Source organism: Melopsittacus undulatus, chromosome 22, assembly GCF_012275295.1.
Source record: "Melopsittacus undulatus isolate bMelUnd1 chromosome 22, bMelUnd1.mat.Z, whole genome shotgun sequence".
Taxonomy (NCBI): domain Eukaryota; kingdom Metazoa; phylum Chordata; class Aves; order Psittaciformes; family Psittaculidae; genus Melopsittacus; species Melopsittacus undulatus.
In genome coordinates, this window is record NC_047548.1 from 1616252 (window position 1) to 1636602 (window position 20351).

At 59.7% G+C, this 20351-nt stretch overlaps 1 protein-coding gene across 1 annotated transcript in view; it reads right to left on the bottom strand.

The window, feature by feature from the left end:
* HUWE1 (HECT, UBA and WWE domain containing E3 ubiquitin protein ligase 1) overlaps positions 1-20351 on the bottom strand; it is a 40572-nt gene that overhangs the window by 13096 nt on the left and 7125 nt on the right. The window contains exons 22-59 of the mRNA XM_034071777.1: positions 20052-20263; positions 19895-19952; positions 19604-19780; positions 18950-19195; positions 18707-18840; positions 18119-18219; positions 17540-17749; positions 16771-16987; positions 16147-16269; positions 15820-16051; positions 15065-15295; positions 14562-14684; positions 14362-14457; positions 13592-13861; positions 13347-13499; positions 12928-13055; positions 12755-12836; positions 12099-12275; positions 11116-11260; positions 10061-10440; positions 9388-9583; positions 8721-8888; positions 8000-8142; positions 7833-7899; positions 7111-7319; positions 6185-6396; positions 5492-5671; positions 4902-5071; positions 4259-4395; positions 4104-4179; positions 3894-3992; positions 3674-3807; positions 3209-3380; positions 2350-2578; positions 1778-1956; positions 1262-1351; positions 610-761; positions 472-520 (exon numbers count right to left, since the gene is read on the bottom strand). Of these exons, the coding sequence (XP_033927668.1) occupies positions 472-520; positions 610-761; positions 1262-1351; positions 1778-1956; positions 2350-2578; positions 3209-3380; positions 3674-3807; positions 3894-3992; positions 4104-4179; positions 4259-4395; positions 4902-5071; positions 5492-5671; positions 6185-6396; positions 7111-7319; positions 7833-7899; positions 8000-8142; positions 8721-8888; positions 9388-9583; positions 10061-10440; positions 11116-11260; positions 12099-12275; positions 12755-12836; positions 12928-13055; positions 13347-13499; positions 13592-13861; positions 14362-14457; positions 14562-14684; positions 15065-15295; positions 15820-16051; positions 16147-16269; positions 16771-16987; positions 17540-17749; positions 18119-18219; positions 18707-18840; positions 18950-19195; positions 19604-19780; positions 19895-19952; positions 20052-20263 (6157 nt within the window). The remainder of the gene's footprint in view (positions 1-471; positions 521-609; positions 762-1261; positions 1352-1777; positions 1957-2349; positions 2579-3208; positions 3381-3673; positions 3808-3893; positions 3993-4103; positions 4180-4258; positions 4396-4901; positions 5072-5491; positions 5672-6184; positions 6397-7110; positions 7320-7832; positions 7900-7999; positions 8143-8720; positions 8889-9387; positions 9584-10060; positions 10441-11115; positions 11261-12098; positions 12276-12754; positions 12837-12927; positions 13056-13346; positions 13500-13591; positions 13862-14361; positions 14458-14561; positions 14685-15064; positions 15296-15819; positions 16052-16146; positions 16270-16770; positions 16988-17539; positions 17750-18118; positions 18220-18706; positions 18841-18949; positions 19196-19603; positions 19781-19894; positions 19953-20051; positions 20264-20351) is intronic.

Here is a 20351-nt window from a genome sequence, read left to right on the forward strand (position 1 = left end):
AACCTCTGGGAATACTGCAGTAAGGATGCTCCAGAGCCCCCCCCCCCCCCCCCATCCAAACCACCTCCATCATCACCCCCTGGGGATACTGTGGTAGTGGAAAGGATGCTCCAAAGCGCCCCCCCCCCCCCCCACCATCCAAACCTCCCCCATTCTCAACATCCAACTGGATCCTAGGGACACTGGGGTAGGGGAAGGGATGCTCCAGACCCCCCCCCGCCCCCCCAAGCCCAAGGGGGGGTCCCGTGCTCCGGCGGCGGGCGCGCGCCCCGCGAGGAAGACAGTAGACTGTATAGTTATCTCCGAGACGGGGGTGTGACCCTCCAACTATACAATCTACTACCTCAACCCGCGGGGTGCCAGGTCAAGGGGAATATGGGGGGGGGGGGAAAACAGGGATTTGGGATAGGGGGGGATCATCCAGATACATTGGGAACGTTGAAGGTAATGGGAATGAACGGAAGGAGTTACCTGGAGGGGTGACGTCAGTGGCGGCGGTGGCGGCTTTGGATGCCACATCCTGTGGGTGATGGAGATAGGAGGTGTAGGGGGGGATGTAAAAAGGACACCCCCCCAATGGGTTTAAGGGGGTGTCGAGGAGCCCCTCACCTGGGTGTCAGCCCCTTCCTTGTCCTCAGGGCCCCCCCGCTCGGTGCCTTTAGCTTCCTCCTCAGCTGCCTGGCGCCGGCGCTTCTCACGCCGCTCATCCAGCTCCTCATCCCGCAGCGCTTCCAGCCGGGCCAGGATGGGAACCTTCACCACTGCGAGGGATAACGGGGGGGTTTGGGGGTGCTGGGACACACACAGGGGTGCGGGGACCCCCAGAGTACCAGGCGATGGAGGTGGAGGGGGGGACACCGAGAGGGCCTGGTGATGGAGCTGGATGAGTTGTGGTGGTGCTGAGGGAACGGGGAGGTGGTGATGCTGGTTACAGCTGATGTGGGGACAGTGGGGGTGTTGGGATGCTGATGGGGGATCCATGGGGGACAATGGGGAGCTTGCCAATGGTACTGGAGGGATCCTTAGCTAAGTGCTGGTGGGAATGGGGGGGTGATGGTGGTTTGGGGGATACACAGAGGTCAATGGGGGGTGGTACTGGGGACCCCTACAGTGGTGGGGATACCACAGGGACCCTGCTAATGGTACCGGAGGGATCCCCAGCTGGGTGTTGGTGTTGGTGGGAAGAGGGGTGACAGAGGTTTGGGGGATCCATGGGGGATGCTGTGGGGGCAATGGGGACACTGGGGCCGGGGAGGCTCACCCGAGACACAGTCGTGCATGCTCTCAGCATCCAGCACCTTGCACTCCTCGGTCCAGCGCGTCAGGGCTGTGGGGATACTGGAGAGGGTCCCTGCAGTGGGGGTGGTGGGGGGGGAGCTGGGTGAGCCCCTCGGGCAGGCCACACCCCCTTCCCCAGGTCCATCCTCCCCCCTCTATCCCTAAACCCTATTGGCTAGAACTGTGTGCGGCTCCACTGCCTGCATACCATTATCCCCATGAGACCACGCCCCCTTCATCCAGTTCAATTCTATCCCTGCCTCTTATTGGTTTAGGCTGTGACCACGCCCCCTTAGACCACACCCATTTCATAGAGGCCCCACCCCTTTCCTCCAAGTCCCTCCTCTTTCCCTGCATCCCATTGGTTATGGGGTGCATTTGACCACGCCCCCTTCAGACCACACCCTTTCCTCCAAGTCCACCCTCTTTCCCTGCACCCCATTGGTCCAGGGCTGTCTTTGACCCCGCCCCCTCCCCTTTAGGCTCCTCCCCTACTCGCCTGCCTGGCTGCCGGTGCTGCCCTGCTCATGGAAGAAGTCATCGAGGAGCTCATCGTCGGAGCGGGCGATGATGTGCACGTCCTCATTGCCCACCAGCAGCCGGGCCCGGCCCCGGCTCTGCAGCGGGAGGCTGCTGCTCAGCTGCAGGATGTCAGCTGCTGCCGATGGGCCCAGCAGCCTGCGGGAGGGAGCAGGAGCCTCAGCACATGGGGGATGCTGAGGGGCACGGGGGGGGACAATGGGGGGGGATACAAAGGCTCCTGGGGGTAACTAAGGGGTTGGGAGGGGGGAAGGAAGAGGGGGGTCCCTGGTGGGTTCACTTGTAATGAAGGGGTGGTTGGGGTGCTATCACTCACTGCTATGGGATGTGGGGTGTTTGGCTCCATCACTCACCATTGCAGGATGAGAGGTGGGTTGGGGGTCCCTATGCGGGCCCCCCTCACAGCTGCAGGATGAGGGGCAGGTTGGGGGTCCCTATGGGTTTCCCTATGGGGTGCCCTCACTCACTGCTGCAGGATGAGGGTGGGTTGGGGGTCCCTATGTGTTTCCCTATGGGGCCCCCCTCACTCACCGCTGCAGGATGAGGGGCGGGTTGGGCTGCCGGGCGCCAGGGTAGTGCACGTGGATGGTGTGGCCGGCGTTGGCCGTGAGCTGCCGCAGTGTGCGCTGGCTGCGGCCCAGGCCCTGCGCCAGGCGCGTGGTGGCAGCACCGGTGCCCAGCGCCAGGGCCCCGTGCTCCGCATGGCGAACCAGGAGCGGGTGACTGGCAGGGATGTTCCCAGGGGATGGTGGGATGTCGGCTGTGGGAGAGATGGGGGGTCAGGGGTGGGGGGAGAGGGGGCGGATGGGGAGATATGGGGGGTACAGAGGGGGATACGGGGGATATATGGGGGGATATAGAGGGTATGGGGGGACATGGGGGGAATATGGGGGGATATAGTGGAGATATGGAGGTTATGGGGGGTTAGAAAGGGTTATGGGAGGATATGGGGGGGTTATGGGGAGATATGAAGAGGATATGGTGGAAATAGGGGGGTATGGGGGGATATGGGGAGGATATGGGTGGATGGAGGAGGTGATACAGGCAGGATATGGGCTGTGAGGGAATGGGACATGGAGGGATATGGAGTGTCAGTGAAAGGGGAATACGGGCTATCGGAATGGGATATAGGAGTGAGGGAATGGGGTGGATATTAGAAGGATATGGGGTGTCAGAGATGGAGATATGGGGGGGCAGTGATGGGGACATAGGGTGTGATGGATGGGGGGACAGGGGATGTCAATGTTGGGGAGGCAGAAGCATCCTGACACCCCTATGCTGCTGGGACATGAAGGTGAAGAACGGGGGTGCAGTGTGGGGGGATGAACCCCTTCTTCCTCCCCCTCCGCCCCCCCAGACCCTAATGTTGGTCCCAGTGCCCCCCCCGTACTGGGGCTGGAGAACATGTTATCGAACTCGATGATGAGGTCATCGTCGCGATCGAAGCGCTCGAAGCGCACGAGGGGAGACGCGTTCATGTCGGGATAATCCTCATCCAGCTCCATCTCGGAGCCGTCATCGTCGTCCTCCTCCTCCTCTCCTTCCTCCCCTTCCTCATCATCCTGCAGGGAACAGCCCCCCGGGGGGGAAGGAGTCAAAATGGGGGGGTCCTGACCCAGAATGGGGAAATCTTGACCCAAAATGGGGGTACCCATGTCCAAACTGGGGGACCTGACCCCAAACAGGGGCATCTTGACCCAAAGTACGGGTTCCCAGACCCAAGATGGGGTTATCTTGACCCAAAATAGGGGCATCCAGAACCCAAACAGCAGCCCTAGACCTGAAATGGGGAACCAGACCCAAAATGGGGGGATCTTGACCCGAAACAGGGGTAACCCCAACCCAATTGTCCCACCTGATCATCCTCGTCTTCCTCCTCTTCCTCCTCCTCCTCATCCTGGCTGTCATCCTCATCCTCATTGCTGCCGCTGCTATCTTCCTCCTGCGTGTGCTCCTCCTCATCCTCGGGATCCAGAATGTTCATGGAATCTATGGGATGAAGAACGGGAATATAAAGGGGGGTCTATAGGATACCACCCCCCCAAAACCTTGGGGGTCCCCTATGGGGCACCCACCTTCCCTATTGGCCTGGAGCGTGGATGCTTGGCTGAGATTGGAGGGAGCCTCATCCATCAGCACATCCTCCTGCGACTCATCCTCCCCCGAGCGACTCACTTGGAAAGTGGGGGGAGGGGGAACCACCATCAGGGGGGCACCCCATAAGCGGGGGGTCCTTATTATAGGGGGGGACACCCCATTTTGGGTGTAAAAGGGGGGGGTCTCACCGATGATGGTGCTGTTCCCAGTGGCTCCATCCCGCTCCAGCAGCTCATCAATGAGATCTTCCAGTTCATTTTCCACCTTATGGGGGGGGGGAATAGGGAGAGGTTTGGGGGTGCTGGGGGAGGGGGGGTGCGGGGGGTTTTGGGGGGGGTCTCACCTGCATCTCCTGGGTACTGAGCCCCTCGGGCTGTCCCCCGGTGTCACCTTCGGCCTCCCCATCCATGTCCCCATCGGCCGCCTCTGCCTGTGCCACCTCCGCATCCTCCTCGGGGGGCTCGGGGTCCCCGGGGTCCCCTTTAAATGGGGGGGGGGTTAAAGTGGGGGTCAGGGTGATGGGGAGGTGCCCCCCCCCCCCCCCAAACCTAGAGTGGGTTATGGGGGGATATGGGGTCAGGGGGGAAAGGGGAAGTGAGGGGATACCAGGGAGGGGGGACAGGAACAATGGAGGGGGGGTACCCACAGAAGGGGAGATGATGGGGGGGTGCACTGGAGTACAGTGGGGGTGCCAGGGGGTGCTATGTGGCACTATATTGTGGTGCAGGTTGCAGTGTGGGTGCCATAGGGTGCTATGGGGTGCAGTGGAAGTGCTATAGGGTGCCGTGGGGACTCTGTGGGCACTATGGTAGCACCACAGGTGCTATGGGGGTGCTGTGGGGACACCATGGATGCTTCGGGGGCTCCATGGGTGCTATGGGGGCATCATGGGCACTATGGGAGCATCATGGGTGCTATTGGGGCTCCATGGACACAACTGGGGCACCATGGGAGCTATGGGGGCTCCATGGGCACTCTGGGGGTACCTCCATCGGGGGGGGCAGTGCCGCTGTCCCGTGCCCCCCCAGCGCCCTCGGCCTTGCTCTTGCTGGAGGAGCCCTTGGTGCCGAAGAGGCTCCCGCTGGGCTGGTTCACGATGCGTGAGAGCGTCTCCAATGGCTTCAGTGCCGCGTTCACCGTGTTCGCCATGTTGGGGCTGGGGGGGGGTCACCATTGAGCCCCCAGACCCATTGTGAGACCCTCAAAGCCAACCCAGTCCCCCGAGAGCAAGCAAAGCCCCTCGAGATCCAGTACAACCCAGTACGACCACACTAGAACCCCTTGAGATCCCATCACAACCCATCAATACCCCCCAAAACCCCATTACAACCCCTTGAGACCCCCCCCGACATCCATCACAACCCCTTGAGATCCCATCACAACCCATTAAGACTCCCCCAAAACCCATCACACCCCATCAGTGCCCCCCACAACCCTCCCAAGACCCCTCTAAGCACACCCAGGGGGTATCTTTGACCCCACATAGGGGTACCCAGACCCCAAAGAGCAGCCCTGGATCTGAAATGGGAGAACCTGACCCAAAATGGGGGTATCTTGACCCAAAACACGGGGGCACCTGGAGAGGTCCAGGCTGTGGGGGACCCTGGCCAGGTCATTGACCAGGCCCTTCTTGAGGAACAGGCGGATGATGTTGTTCATGCCGTTGTGCTGTGTCTTGGTGGCACTGCTGTAGAAGCTGGAGGTGGTGGGGCAGGACTCCATGATGGTGCTGATGATGCACATGACGGCCTGGAGCCTGTGGGGAGGAATGGGGGGCACACAGGGGGGCTCATGTCAGACCCATGGAGGAGACGTCAGCCCTATGGAGGAGACGTCAACCCCATGGATGAAGTCTCATCCCAATAAACAATGTCTCAGTTCCATGAAGAACATCTCAGCTCTGTAACAGATGCCTTAGCCCTATTATCTAAACCCCATAAGGAATATCATGGCCCCATGGAGGAGGTCTCAGCCCCATGGGGGCTATGTCAACATCATGGAAGACATCTTACACCCATGGAGCACATACCAATCCCATAGAGGCCATGTCAACCCCACAGGGAACATCAAACCCATGGAGACCATCTCAACCCCATGATGAACATTAACCTCAAAGAGGCCACGTCAACCCCATGGAGACCACAACCCTAGAGCCCATCTCAACCCCATGAAGGCCACATCAGCCCCATCTAAACACCACCATGAGGCCTCAAGTGTCCCCATAGCATCCCTATGGCATCCCCATGGCACCCACCCCCCTGCCCCATACCGAGCGTGCTTCTCGGTGCTCTCGGCCATGGCGAGGGCCCGGCCCAGCGCCGCCTTCACCTCATTGACCAGCGCCACTTGCGCGTCGGTGCCGGTGCCGGCGGCTGCCAGGCTGGCCAGGAAGAGCCGCGCCAGCGCCGGCGTGTCCTTGTCCTCCACGTTGGGCGTGTGGGGCAGGAGGTGGTCCAGGACAAAGGCCAAAACACTGCAGTCCTGTGGGGGGGAGGAACAGGAACCTCTATAGGGACACCTGGAGGTTCTATAGGGGGGACAAGGGAAGATCTATAGGGACACTTGGAGGTTCTATAGGGGAGACAAGAGAATCTCTACAGGGACACTTGGAAGTTCTATAGGGGGGACAAGGGAATCTCTATAGGGACACCCAAACCTTCTGCAGAGAAGAACTGAATCTTCCATAGAGAGTGACAAGGGACTTCTGGGGAGGGGGGAAGGGGGGGCATGGAATTTGTATAGGGGCTGACAAGGGATCACAGTACATAGAGTGACACTCATAACTTCTATATGGGGAACACCTAAACCTACTACAGGGGGAACAGGGGAACCTCTATAGGGTGCAACAAGAGATCACAGTGTGTGGGGTGAGAGGGAACTCCACCACACATGGTGACGAGGGACCCCAGAGCACAGGGTGACAAAGAAAGCTGTATGGGGTGACAGACACCTTGACACACATGGTGACAAAGCAACCTTCTATATGGGGTGACAAACAGCTTGACACCCGCACTGACAAGGGACCCCAGAGCACAGGGTGACAAAGGAATGTCCTATACAAGGTGACAAACACCTTCATGCACACACAGCGAGAGGGAACCCCAACCCATGGGGTGCCAGACCAGGGCACAGAGGATACCCCAGGCAACCCCTATGTCCCTATAGGGAAGGAATGGGGTTTGCTCTTGCTGTCACCTCCTTGATGAGCTCGCTCTGCCCCACAGTGTAGCTGTAGTTGGCGATGAGGGTGGCGATGCCCACGTAGGAGCGGACGAGCTCTGCCAACAGCCGCAGGATGGTGGACGTGGGCATCAGGGGCTTGGAGGCCTTCACCCGCTGCCGCTCCTCACCCCGCTCCCCATCCTTCTCCTTCCGCCCTTCCCGGCCTTCCTCAGGGCTGGCTGCTGGGGGGGGGAGAGGGAACAGCGTTAGGGGGGTGCTGGGGATATGGGGGGGGCAATGGGATGAGAAGGTGATGGGGAAGGTCAGGGCTGTGGGACATGGAGGGATGGGGACAGGGGTTTGAGATATGGGAGGAGATTGGGAGGGGTCTCAGGGATGTGGAGGGGATGCTGGGGGGCTTTGAGGATGCAGAGGGGACGTTCGAGGGGATGCGGACATGGAGGGGCTCGGGAATGTGGGGAGGACATGAAGGGGACTTCAAGGGGAAGGGATACTGGGGGGCTCAGGGATGCGGAGGGGACATTGAGGGGCTTAGGGACATAGGGAAAGGGGAGCCTGGGCCCATAGAGGAACCTGGGGACATGGAGGGGATGCTGGGGAGGATGCTTAAGGATGTGAAGGGGACATCAGGGCCTCAGAGCTGTAAAGGGGACGTGGGGAAGATGTGAGTGAGCTCTGGGATATGGGGGTGCCACTGAGGGGGTGCCATGGCGGGGGGGGGAGGACACCAATACCTTCCCCCTGCGGCGTCCCCGACGGCGGCGTCTCCGCGGCAGCTCCATCAGCACCAAAGACCTGGGCCTGGGGGAGCCAGGATGGGGACACACACACACAAAACCAACATCAGACCTTGGGGACCCCCAAATCCCCCCCCCCCAAAGGCCACCGTGACCCCACTGACGTTGATGGCGAAGCCGGAGGGGGGGTCGAAGTCTCCGGGCTGGCGCGTGAGGCTCCGGTACTGCTGGTAGACGTCGTCGCCGATGTCCGACAGCAGCTGGCTCACCTCCGAGGGCGCCGCGCTCTTGGGGTCCCCCTTGTCCCCTATTGGGGGTGCAGGGGCCAAGAGTGAGGGGGGAAGCACCGCCCCCCCCCCCATTAAGGAAAGCCTTGGGGATACCCAATTGCCTGCATCCCATGAGGGGCATCCCGATTCCCTCCCCACATGTGCACCCCAGCCCTACAGATACCACAACACCCCTCTATGTGCACCCCAATCCTATGGGGCACCCCAATTCTTCCCCTCCATATGGGCACACCATTCCTACATGGGCACCCTATTCCTTAGACACCCCCATTCCCCTCTATGTGCACCCCACTCCCTAGGGGCACCCCAGTTCTTCCCCCCATATAGGTCCTCCACTCTTTACAGACATCCCACTCCCTAGGGACACCCCAATTCCCCTCCCTGTGCACCCCAACTCTGTGGGAAAACCCCAATTCTCCCCCATAGATATACCCCGGCCCCATAGACACCCCCTTCCCCTATATGTACACCCCCCATCCAACTTCCCCTTTGCACCCATCCCTTCCCCATCACCTTCTACCTCCTCCCGCTCCCCAATGGGGGTGTTGAACCCTCAGTGAGGGGTGCATTAGCACCCATGGGTGCCCCCCCATACCCTCATCAGGTGCATGGTAGGCAGCCAGGGCATTGAGCATGTCATAGATGACGTCCTTGATGGGCTCGGGGATAACGGGGAGAGCCGAGGGCTTCACCGGGGTCGTCTTCACCAACTGCACCGCATTGGGGCCTTTGATGCGCAGGTTCTCGAACTCATCATCCGAGGCTGGGGAGGGGGGAAATGGGGGGGTCAAGGGGGTAAAAGGGGAGTGGGGGCCCCCAAAGGGGTTGCTCTGTGTGGGGTGTGCTGGGGTTGGAAGCAGGAAGAGGCTGGGGGATGCTGGGGATGGAGGGAAAGGGATGCATGGGAGGATGGTTTGGGGGTGAAGGGACCCATAGAAGCCTAATTTGGAGGTGAAGGGACCCCCAGAGAGCCATGGAGCCCATTTGGCAGCATTGGAACCCCAGTTGGGAGCAAGAGGATCCGATTTAGGAGCCATGGACCCTATTTGGGACCCCAGGACCCCAAGTGGAAGTCCCTGGACCCCATTTAGGAGCCCTGGATCCCATTTGGAACTCCAAGCCCCCCCCCACTGTGAAGCCACAGGACCCCATGTGGAAGGCATAGAACCACATTCGGGACCCCCTCTTGGGAAGCCATAGGACTGCATGGGGAAGCCAGAGCCCATCCATGGGGAAGCAGCACTCCCGAGGTCAGGCCTCACCGGTGCCAGAGCCGCGGGGCGCGGGCAGGGCGATGCGGATGCAGCCGGTGGCCACCTCGGTGAAGACGTTGGGGCTGCGGCAGGCGGCAGGGCCCAGCACCCGCAGGATGTAGTTCACTTCCCGGGATCCCAGGCTTCCCGACACCACTCCCGATGTGGTGCTGCCGGCACCGCTCGTGGCTGCGGAGCGCACCACCTGCGGGGGGGGGCACAGCATGAGGGGGACCCCCCATCTGTATCCATCATCCCCATCCCCACTGTCCCCTGGAGCCCTGCTGGGAATTGCTATTGGGAACAGGATCCCAATCCCTTTGATTCCAGGAGCACAATTCCACAATCCTCTTGGCCCCAGCATCCCCTGCACCCTCATCGCTTCAATCCCAGACCCCTTATACCCTCAGGTCCCCAATCCCATTATCCTCAGCATCCCCTGGATCACAGCCCCCAAGCCCCATTATCCCCAGTGCCTCCTGGACCCCCAGTTCCATTATCCCCAGCATCCCCTCCTCTCCCATCTTGCCCAGCATCCCCTGGACCCCAACTCCCAACCCCCATTATCCCCAGCATCCCCTCCTCTCCAATCCCATTAACCCCAGCATCCCCTCCTCTCCAATCCCATTATCCCCAGCATCCCCTCCTCTCCAATCCCATTACCCCCAGCATCCCCCCCCACCTTCTCCATGGTGTGCCGCAGGGTGCAGGGGTCCTCGATGATGTGCCGGAAGAGGAGGGTGACGAGGGGGGTGAAGCCGGTGAAGCCGGAGCTCTGGGTGAGCCCCAGGATGGTTCTGGTGCTGCGGAGCTCGGCGAACAGCAGCGCGTGTTTGTGGTGCCGCGTCAGGCGCAGGCACAACCGCAGCGTGGCGTGCAGGGTGTCAGGGTCCACCGGTACCCCCAGCATGCTGACGCAGGCCCTCAGCACCGCCGGCACCGCTTCCTCCGCCAGCCCCTTCACCGGCGGCTCCTCCGGCGATGGCGAGCACGAGGATGGTGATGGGGAGGAGGAAGAGGAGGCAGCGGCTGAAGCGTCGTCCTCTGGGGGGGCCTCTGGGGCTGGGGGTTCAAGGGGAGGGATGGGGCAGGTACCCAAGCTGAACCCCAAGAGATCCCCATCACTGCAGCACCTGGGTCCTGTATCCCCACCATGGGATAGGGGGGGTCCCCCAACAATGAGGCCCAAATCACCCCCATGGATCCCAAATCCCTCACCCCCTTCATCCCAAAATCCCAATATTGGCCCCCAAAACCCCCCTATGGCCCCATATTACAACCCCCTGTATCCCTCTGTGTGGTACAAGGATATGGGGTATCCCCCAACAACAACATGACAGGGCCCAAATCCCCCCCCATCAATCCCAAATCCCTGCCTCTCATCCCAAAACCCCAATATTAGTCCCCAACCGCCCCCCCCTCACCCCATATTGCACCCCACTCCCCCCAAGTCCTGTATCCCCTCCATGTGATGCAGGTACAAGGGGTGTCCCCCAGTAACAACCTGACAGGGCCCAAATCACCCCCATTAATTCCAAATCCACTCCAACACCAAATCCCATCCCCTTCAATCTCAAATCCCTCTCCACCCCAAAATTAGCCCCATACCCCCCAAACACCCCATACTACACCAACCCCCCCCAAAGTCCTATATCCCGTCCATATGATGCAGGGACATGGGGCACCCCCCTCAATTCCAAATCCCCCCATTCCCAGCCCCCAAAGCCCCCCCCATACCAGGGGCCTCCTCTTTGCTCCTTCCTTCTGCATCCCGGTTTTCCTCGGCCGCCCTCTCCGGGTCCCCCCCATCCTTCCCGGCCTTGCGGGGGGTGCGCAGCAGCGTCAGCATCACCGGCCGCCTGTTGCCCGTCTCCTCATTCACCTGCACAACAACAGGACAATGACGGGGGGGAGGGAGGGGTTGTTCCTCCCATCACTGTGTGCACCATAGAGCCATGGAATTCCAGCCTGGGATGGCTTGGGAAGGATCCCATCCCTTCCCTTCTGGAGCCCACCCCTTCCCTGCAGCCATCAATGCAGGTGCACAGCTCTGGGGCACCATAAATGTGCTGAGGGTTCACTTGATCCCAGCACCCTTATCCTCTCCATCCCAGTTCCCTTCTCCCCTCAATCCCAATGTTCTTCTCTTCTCCATCCCAATGCCCTTTTCCTCCTCAATCCCCATCCCTTTCCCTGTCCATCCCAACGTCCTTCTCCACTCAATTCCCATCACCTTTCCCCCTCCATCCCAATATCCCTTGATCACAGTACCCTTTCCCCTTCAATCCCAATGCCCTTTTCCCCTCCCTCCCAATATCCTTTTCCCCTTATCCCAGTACCCTCCATTCAATCCCCACCTCCTTTTCCCCCTCCATCCCAACATCCTTAATCTCTCAATCCCAACATCCTCCTCCACTCAATCCTCATGTCCTTTCCCCCTCCATCCCAATACCTTTCCCCATCCATCCCAATGCCCTTTTTCCCTCAATGCCAGTCTCCTTTTCTCTTCCATCCCAATGTCCTTCTCCACTCAATCCCCACCTCTTTTCCACCTCCATCCCTCTCTATCCCAATACCTTTTCCCATCCATCCCCATCTTCTTCCCCCCTTGATCCCCTCTTCTTTACCCCTCCATCCCAATGCCCTTTCCCTCTCAATCCCCATCTCTTTTCCCCCTCCATCCCGATGCCCTTTCCCCCCATCCCCGCTCCGGCTCTCACCTGCACCATGGTGGTGAACTGCACGGTGTAGCGGCGCCGGCCGGCGGTGAAGCGCACACTGGGCTCCCCGGCGCGCCAGGCAGCGTCAATGGTGCTGTTGTTGCTGGCACTGTAACTGCACCAGCGCCCGGAGCGGTCGTCGAACCAGCGCCAGTTGTTCCCGCTCGCCTGCAGGTACTGGGGGGGGGATAAGGGGTGAGGATGGGGGGGCAGAGAGAGGGGACCCCAACTGGGTGCCCCCCCCTCAACCTCCCCCAGCCTGAGTCATTGCGATGGGTATGGTCTGGTTGTGGTACCCCAGAGCATCCTTGTGTGCCCCTAAGACATCCTGAATCACTGCAGGACTGTGTGTGTCACCCCAGGACATCATGTGTCACCCCAGGGCCTCCTGTGCCTCCCCCCCCCCCCCCCCCCCCAGGACCCCATATGTGCCCTCATCACCTTCTTTTCCCACCCCAGTACACCCTCTATGATCCCATGTTCTTCCCAGAACCCCATATGGGTCCTCATCACCCCCCAGGACCCCATGGGTGTCCCCAGAGGACCCAATCTGTGTCCCCAAGGACCCCCGCTCAGAACCAAATGAGTCCTCTTAGAACCCATTGCCTCAATCCAGGACCCTATATCCCCCATCCCATCTACTTCCAAGTCCCCACCTTGTTCATCTGAGCCCTCCTCTTGGAGGAAACAGCCGTCTTCTCATAGAAGTCAATGAGCAGCAGGACAGGAGTGATCCACCTTTGGATAGGGAATGGGCACAAAGACGTCAATGGGGGAGTTATAGGGGGGTGCACTAGGGAGGTTTTGGGGGTCCCCCCCTTTTCCTTACTTGGGGGTCTGCACCTCCTTGTGCTCCTTGGCAGCTTGCAGGCAGGGCTGCACCACTTCCAGCAGCTTGATGAGGACATCCAGGACACAGCTCGATTCCACCACCCGAGCACAAGGCAGCTTCAGCTCCTGAGTATGGGGTGTGGGGGGGAACCCCATGTTCCAAGGGTCAGGAACACCCCAAAAGCCAACAAATCCCACAGGAAACCCCAAAACAACCCCCAAAACACCCCCTAAATGGGCACTCTTTGACCCAGAGTTGGGTTTGGGAAGATGGATGAGGTTAGTAAAACATCACAGACATCCAAGCATGGAGGAGAAAGAGAATGATTCCCCCCATATATTCTAAGGTCTCCCCACACATTTTAGGGTCCCCCCATTTATTTTGGGGTCCCCCCTCCATATATATCAAGGTCTCACCTCAAAGAGGAGAGTCAGCAAAAGGATGCGAGTGGCCAAGTTGGAAGCTTGAGGCAATGTAGCCATTTGGCTGATCCATTCGGACACGGTTTTGGTGTCGCTGGTGGTGAGGGGCAAGGCTGCCTTGATGAGGACATCGGCTGCTTCCCAAACCTGGATTTAGGGGTGTCAGAGATGGGGGGGGAATGACCCCACATATTTGGGGGGGAGCAGGAGATGAATGGGAAGAACCCCATCGATCTCACCTGTTTCACCACCTGCTTGAGCACGGAGTCGCGGTAGGCGGCCCCGTTGCGCTTGATGGCCGTCATGATCAGGTCACACACGCGGTACACGGTGTCGGGAAGCTCATCCAGGAGTTGGGAACAACCCGGGAGCATGGAATCGGTGAAGGCCAAAAGCTCAGCGGCTTCCAAAGGTTCAGCCCCTTCGAACTTCTCCAGGCATTTGGCTTCTTCCTCTTCCTGGCGCTCGCGGGCGCGACGTTCCTCCTCTTCCTTGCGGCACGCTGCTTCCTAGGAGGGTGAATCCAGGGAAGAGGTAGGTTAGGGGGTGGAGAATGGGGATTTGGGGGTAGGAAATGGGGTTTTGTGGTGGAAAATGAGGTTTAGGGGGTGGGAAATTGGGTTTAGGAGGTAGGAAATGGAGTTGGGGAGCAGGAAATCGAGTTTTGGGGTGGGAAATGGGATTTGGAGTGGGAAACGGGGTTTAGGGGGGTGGGAAATGGGGTCCCAGAGGTACAAAAGGATGTTTGGGCCATGGGAAATGGGGTTTGAAGGGTGGGAAATGAAATCCCAGAGGTACGAAAAGGGACTTAGGAGTGGGAAATGAGGTTTGAGAGGGGGAAAAAAGGAATTCAGAGATGAGCAATGGGGTTTGGGGATGAGAAATGGGGTCCCAGAGGTACCAAATGGGGCCCATACCAATGGCTCGAGGGGTGCAAACCATTGTTGGGGGTGGCAAAGGTTGTGTGTGGCACAAACCTAGGCAGGACGCCCCCCCAGTGCTCCCCTACCTCTGGGGACTCTGCCCGCTGGTCCATGGGGATGTCCTGGCCCAGGGACATGGCAATGGCGCGCATCATCTGGTCCTCCTCTGACATGCTCAGGTCCTGGGGAGAAGCCCAAAAGAGGGATGAGGGACTGGGAAAGGGGCAGGAATGATGGGGGGGGAGGTCCCCTTACCCTCCCCCCCCCCCTTGCACCCCATTCTTACCCGTACGACACCCCCCATGAGGGGAGGAGGGTGGGTGAGGAGGTACTCGGTGGCTTGCTCCATGGTGTTGGTGTTGAGCAGGGCTTCCATAGCGTGCTCTCGGGAGAATCCCATGTCCATAAGCTTGGGGGTGAGAAGAAGGGAAGAGGGATTAGGGGGGATAAGGACGTATGTGGGGGGACAAGGAGGGGGAGCTGGGGACCACTAGGCTGTTATGGAGGATCCAAAGGAGGTTTGAGAGGACCAAAAGGGAGCCAAGAGCATCGGGAACACCAGGAATGGGTCAGGGAGTACTGAGAGCATCAGGAACACCAGGAATGAGTGAAGGGATGCCAAAAGCATCAGGAAAATCAGGAACGGGTCAGAGGATACCAAGGGCACCAGGAACAGCAGGAACGGGTCAAGGGGTTCCAAGAGCATTGAGAACACCAGGAATGGGTCAGAGGGTGCTGAGAGCATCAGGACCACCCCACTGAGGCTGGGGTTGGAGGGGGGGGTCCCACCTGCTGGAGCTGCTGTTGGTTGACCTGGGGCTCCCTGCGGGGCCCCCCCTCCTCGGTGCCCGGCTCCTCCTCGGTGCGGGGACCCTCTCGCTCGCGGCCCAGGCGCTCCCGGATGAGGGGCTCCCCGCGCAGGATGTGGCACAGGATGGCCAGCATGGACTCTGCCATGCGGCCCCCGTACACCTTGAGCGGGCGCCGGTTCCACAGCTGCTTGATGCACGTGAAGGCAGCCTGAAGGGGATACAATGAGAGGGGGATTGGGGGGAGAAAAGGGGGGGATTTGAGGTGAAAAAAGAAAGATTTGGGGTTTGAAGAAATGAAGTGAAAAGGAAGATTTGGGGCAAGGAAGGGTTGGGTTGGAGAGAAGGTTTAAAGCAAAAGGTGGGAGATTAAGGGTGAAGAAGTGAGATTTGGTGTAAGGGAGAGAAGGTTTGAGGTGAAAAAGGGGAGATTTGGGGTTAGGGAAAGGAATTTACAGTGAAAAGAGTTAAAAGGAATAAAGGAAGATTCGAGGCAAAGAACAGGACAATGGGTACGACAATGATTTGGGGTGAAAAAAGAAGTATTGGGGATAAAGAAATTAAATATGGAGTGAAAAAGCAAGATTTGGGGTAAAGGAACAAGGTTTGCGGTGAAAGAGGGGAGATCGGAGGTAGGAATTTGGGGACCCCCCCATCCCATGAGCACTCCCCCCCCACCTTGGTACATCCTCAACTCCTCTTTGCCCCCCAATTCCCTTCTATATCCCCCCCCACCTTCTGGGTGACGACGAGGAAGCGCAGGGCGCTGAAGTGGGGGGTCCCGTGGGTGGGGGCCTTGGCTGGCAGCGCATGGGGGGACTCCAGCACCGTGCTGGGGTTCACCATCTTCTCCACCAGCATCAACCACGCGTCCAGGAACTCCCCGGTGCCATCGGGAAGGTCAGGATGCTCCAAGCCTTCTGCCACTGGTACTTTGCCCCCCATGGATAGTGCCCAGTTGAAGGTCCTGGGGGATAAAGAATATAATGGGGGGAGGTATTAAAGGGGAGAGTACCCCTAAATTTGTGTGTTCCCCCTGGTTGGGTTTGGGGCTGGACTCACTCGAAAAGGGCATTGTGGCCACCAGAGCAGAGGAACTTCTGCAGCATGAGGTGATAGGGGAACTTGCGCTCATCAAAGAGCATGGGAGAGGTGAAGCCCACGGAGCAGATGAAGAAGGTCAGGCTGAGGAGGAGGAGCTGGGGGTCAGGCCCCACACATGGACCCTGCTCCTCCCCTGTCCCAAGCCCCGCCCACTGGGAAGGAGACCACGCCCCTTCCCCTTAGCTCCACCCCTCACACTTGGCTCTGCAACCCAAGCCTCAACCCAGCCCCTCTGTCTCTTGGCCCCACCACGCCATTGGCCCTTCCCCTCCCCTTGGCCACGCCCACCCCATGCAAGCCCCGCCCTCCCCTTGAGTCTCCCTTTAATAAGCCCCACCCCTCAACTTGGCCCCACCCCTTCAATTTGGCCCCACCCCTATACAAGCCCCACCCCATTGACTTAGCCCCACCCTCCCCACAAGCCCCGCCCCTCCACTTGGCTCCACCCCTTCTCAATCCCCACCCATTCCGTTTGGCTCCACCCCTACACAAGCCCCACCCTCCTCACCTAAGCCCCGCCCCTCCACTTGGCTCCACCCCCTACACAAGCCCCACCCTCCCCGCGCAAGCCCCGCCCCTCACCGGAAGCGCGGGGTGGGGGTGTAGGGGGGGGGCTGCCAGCTCAGCCCCTTGGTCAGGAGCTTGGTGAGGGCCGAGGCCGTGGCTCGGGCCGCGGGGGTCGGGGCCGGGGCTGCGGCAGCCGCGTGGTGGCTCCGGCGCTGGCGCACGGGGGAGCCCACGCAGAGCTTCACCAGGAGCCCGAAGAGCTCAGCCAGAGCCCGGCCCAGGCGAGAGGAGGCTGCGGGGAGAGGAGGGGTCAGCGCCGGCACCCAGGGACAGACCCAGAGACACAAATACAGCCCCAAGGAGCCCAAATACAGGACCAAGGGACACAAATAGAGCCCCAAGGGACACAAATAGAGCCCCAAGGGACCCCAAATACAGCCCAAAGGAGCCCAAATACAGGACCAAGGGACCCCAAATACAGGACCAAGGGACCCCAAATGCAGCCCCAAGGGACCCCAAATACAGCCCTAGGGGACACAAATACAGCCCCAATGGACTCCAAATACAGCCCGAAGGGACCTCAAATACAGCTCCAAGGGACACAAATACAGCCCCAAGGGACCCCAAATACAGCCCTAAACCCCCCCAAGGGACCCCAAAACACAACGCTCAATCCCCCATCAAGGGACCTCAAACACCCGCAAAAGGACCCCAAAATCCAGCCCCAAATCCCTGGGGACCCTAAAACCCAGCCCATGGAGCCCCCAACCCCCACTTTGGGACTCTTCCCCCCCCCCAGCACCCCAAGGGCTGATATTGGGGGTGCTCCCCTCCCTCCCTTTACCGGAGAGCAGGGGCTTGATCTGCTTGATGCGGGCGGCCATGGCTGGGGTGATCTTGGCCTTGGCCTTGGGGTCGGTGGCACTGGGCTCGTCCGTCTCCATGGGGGCCAAAGCTTCACTCTCCAGCCCCATCCCTTCCAATAGGCCCTGAGCTGGGGGGGGGTCCCCAGCACCCCCAGAGGGCCCAGGCACTGGGGTCTCTGCTTCACCCTCTGGGGAATGAGGGGGGGGGTAAAGGTGAGCACACACAAAGTGTTCACCCCATAACCCATACACACCCCTTTCCTTCTTAGAGACCCCCCACAAAGATCCCCCCCCCAAAGGCTCCTTAACCTCCCTTTTCCTACAGGCCCCCTGAATGATCCCCCCCATTCCAAGACCCTCAAAAAAGGCCCCCCCATCACACTAGAACTCCCCCTAAGACCATCCCTAAGAGACCCACATTACTAAGCCACCCCCCAAAGACCCCAATTTCCCCACTGCCCCCCCAAAAGATGCTCTCAACCCTTTTCCATTTGAGATTCATGCCTTTCAATACAAACACCCCCCAAAATGACCCCCCCATCCCCTCCCCATCCTACCTGCCCTCTTCCCACCCTGCGGGGGGCTGGGAGCTGCCTTCTCCTCCTTGGGTACCAGTTTCTGCATGTCAGCCTGCCCGAACTCACACCCTGGGGGGAGGCTGGGGGGGGGGGGGGGGAGGGGTAAATTGGGGTCACTGGGTTGCTCCATGGGGTGGGGGGGATCCTCAGCACCCCAAAGACACCCCCACAGCAATGGGGATACTCCTCCCCACTCATTTGCATGCCCCAAATCCCTCCCAGGCCCCCAAGATTGTCCTCAACCCCCCCAAGCTCCCCCATGGATCCCCCTCCCAGACCCTCTCCATGCCCCCCCAGTCCCCCATAGACCAACCACCCTATAACCCTCTCCATATTCCCCCAGTCTCCCATAGACACCCCACAGACCCCCAGAAGACCCTTTCTATGCCCCCCATAAACCCCCTCAACCCCCCCAAAACCTTCTCCATACCTCCCCACTCTCCCATAGACCCCCCTCAAACTCCCTTTAAGATGCTCCTCAACCACCCAAACCCCCCCCACAGACCTTCAACCCCCACCACTGACCCTTCCCAACCCACCCCCCCCACCTCCCAAGTGCCCCCCCACCTATTTGGGGTGCAGAGTGAGAGCAGCACCGTGCTCTCCCACACCAAGGAGCAGTAAAGCTGACTCAGCTTCCCCAGGACGCTCAATCCCAACTGGGAGCCCCACTGGTTCACCGAGATGGCCCGGATCTCACTCTGGGGTGGGGGGAAAACACACATAAAAAGCCCCATTAAACCCCCCCATTGCAATGGGTACCCCCCCAATGGGGTGTATGGGGGGGAACGGGTACCCCCCTCCCTTTACCTGCCCCACACGGCACGTGTGGACGAACATCATGATGTAGGCATGGGCTGCGGTCAGGGCATGGAGCAAGGGGGTGGCCTGAGCCGAGAGGGTGGCATCGGGGACGCTGCCGGCCCCCGCCAGCTCCCGCAGCAGCACTGACCCCCCCGGGGCCTCGATGGGGCGGTGCAGGGGCTCCAGGGCTGAGAGCACAGCCTCGAGCTGCAGCAGCCCCTCCTGCAGCACCTTGGGCTCGTGGGACAGCATCTGGGGGGGGGGGAAGAAGAGGAAGGAAAAGGAAGGAAAGGGAATAATGGAAGGAAAAAGCAGTTTAATATTTGGAAGCAAACTCAAAATTCATAGGAGGGAATCAAAATTGGAGATGGAAAATGGAAAATTGGAGGGAAATACCAAATTTGGCAGCAAAACCTCAGAATTTGGGGGAAAAACATTAATTTAAAGGGGGAAATCCACATTTCCCCTTTTGGGAAGTTTTCCCTTCACTTTTTCAGGACCCCCTCCCATCCCATTATTCCCCCTTTTTGGGATCTCACTTACCCCTTACCCAGAGTGGAGGGGAATAGCACCAGCGCCCTCCTGCTCCCCACCACCCCTTTTAGGGTCCCCCCATCCCCTTACTAAGGGGTGTCCCCACCTCTATTCCCATTCCCATACCAGGATGGATTTGCAGACCCCTGCCACCGCCTGACAGGCTGCGGATGTTGGGAAGTCGACAGGAAGGTTGGGAAGCCCCAGGATGGTGACGAGCGGCCGCAGCCCCCGCTGGGCCACGAACTCCTGGCAGTGATCGTCTGTGGTGTTGTTGCTTAGGATGGACTCCACGAACTTCATCTGGGAAACAGGGAATGGGATGGGGGGGGGTAAAAAAGAAGGAATTGTGGGGTTTGGGGAGCCCCAAGCATCCCAATAACCCCTTAAAAGGGGGAGATCCTGCTGCTTCCTCACCACATTGAGGATATAATCCATCAAGGGGATAGGGATTCGCTCCTCGGTGCCCACCACCCTGAAAGCAAAGAGAAAAGGGGGGGGCATTGAGAGTGTGTCGTGTCCCCCCCCTTTCAATGTCCGCTATATGTGTGTGTCCCCCCCCAACAATGCTCACTGCTGGCTGGGCTCGGCCTCGCTCTGCTGGGTAGCACTGAAGCTCTGCATGGCCTGAACTTCCTCCTCCTCCTCATCCTCACTGGAGGCTTCCTCAGCAGCGTGGGGGGAGCGCGGGGGGGGCGCTGCTGCTGTCCCATCCGCTTTCTGCATCGAAGGCTTCTGGCAAATGTATTTGGGGTCCCGACCCAGGCTGCAAATCTCCTCTAAGAGCTATAGGAAAAAGCTGAATGTAAGCAAGGGGGGATCCTATTTAAGGGGGGGAGGGGGTCCTGGTACCTTGAAGAGTGTGTGTGTCATG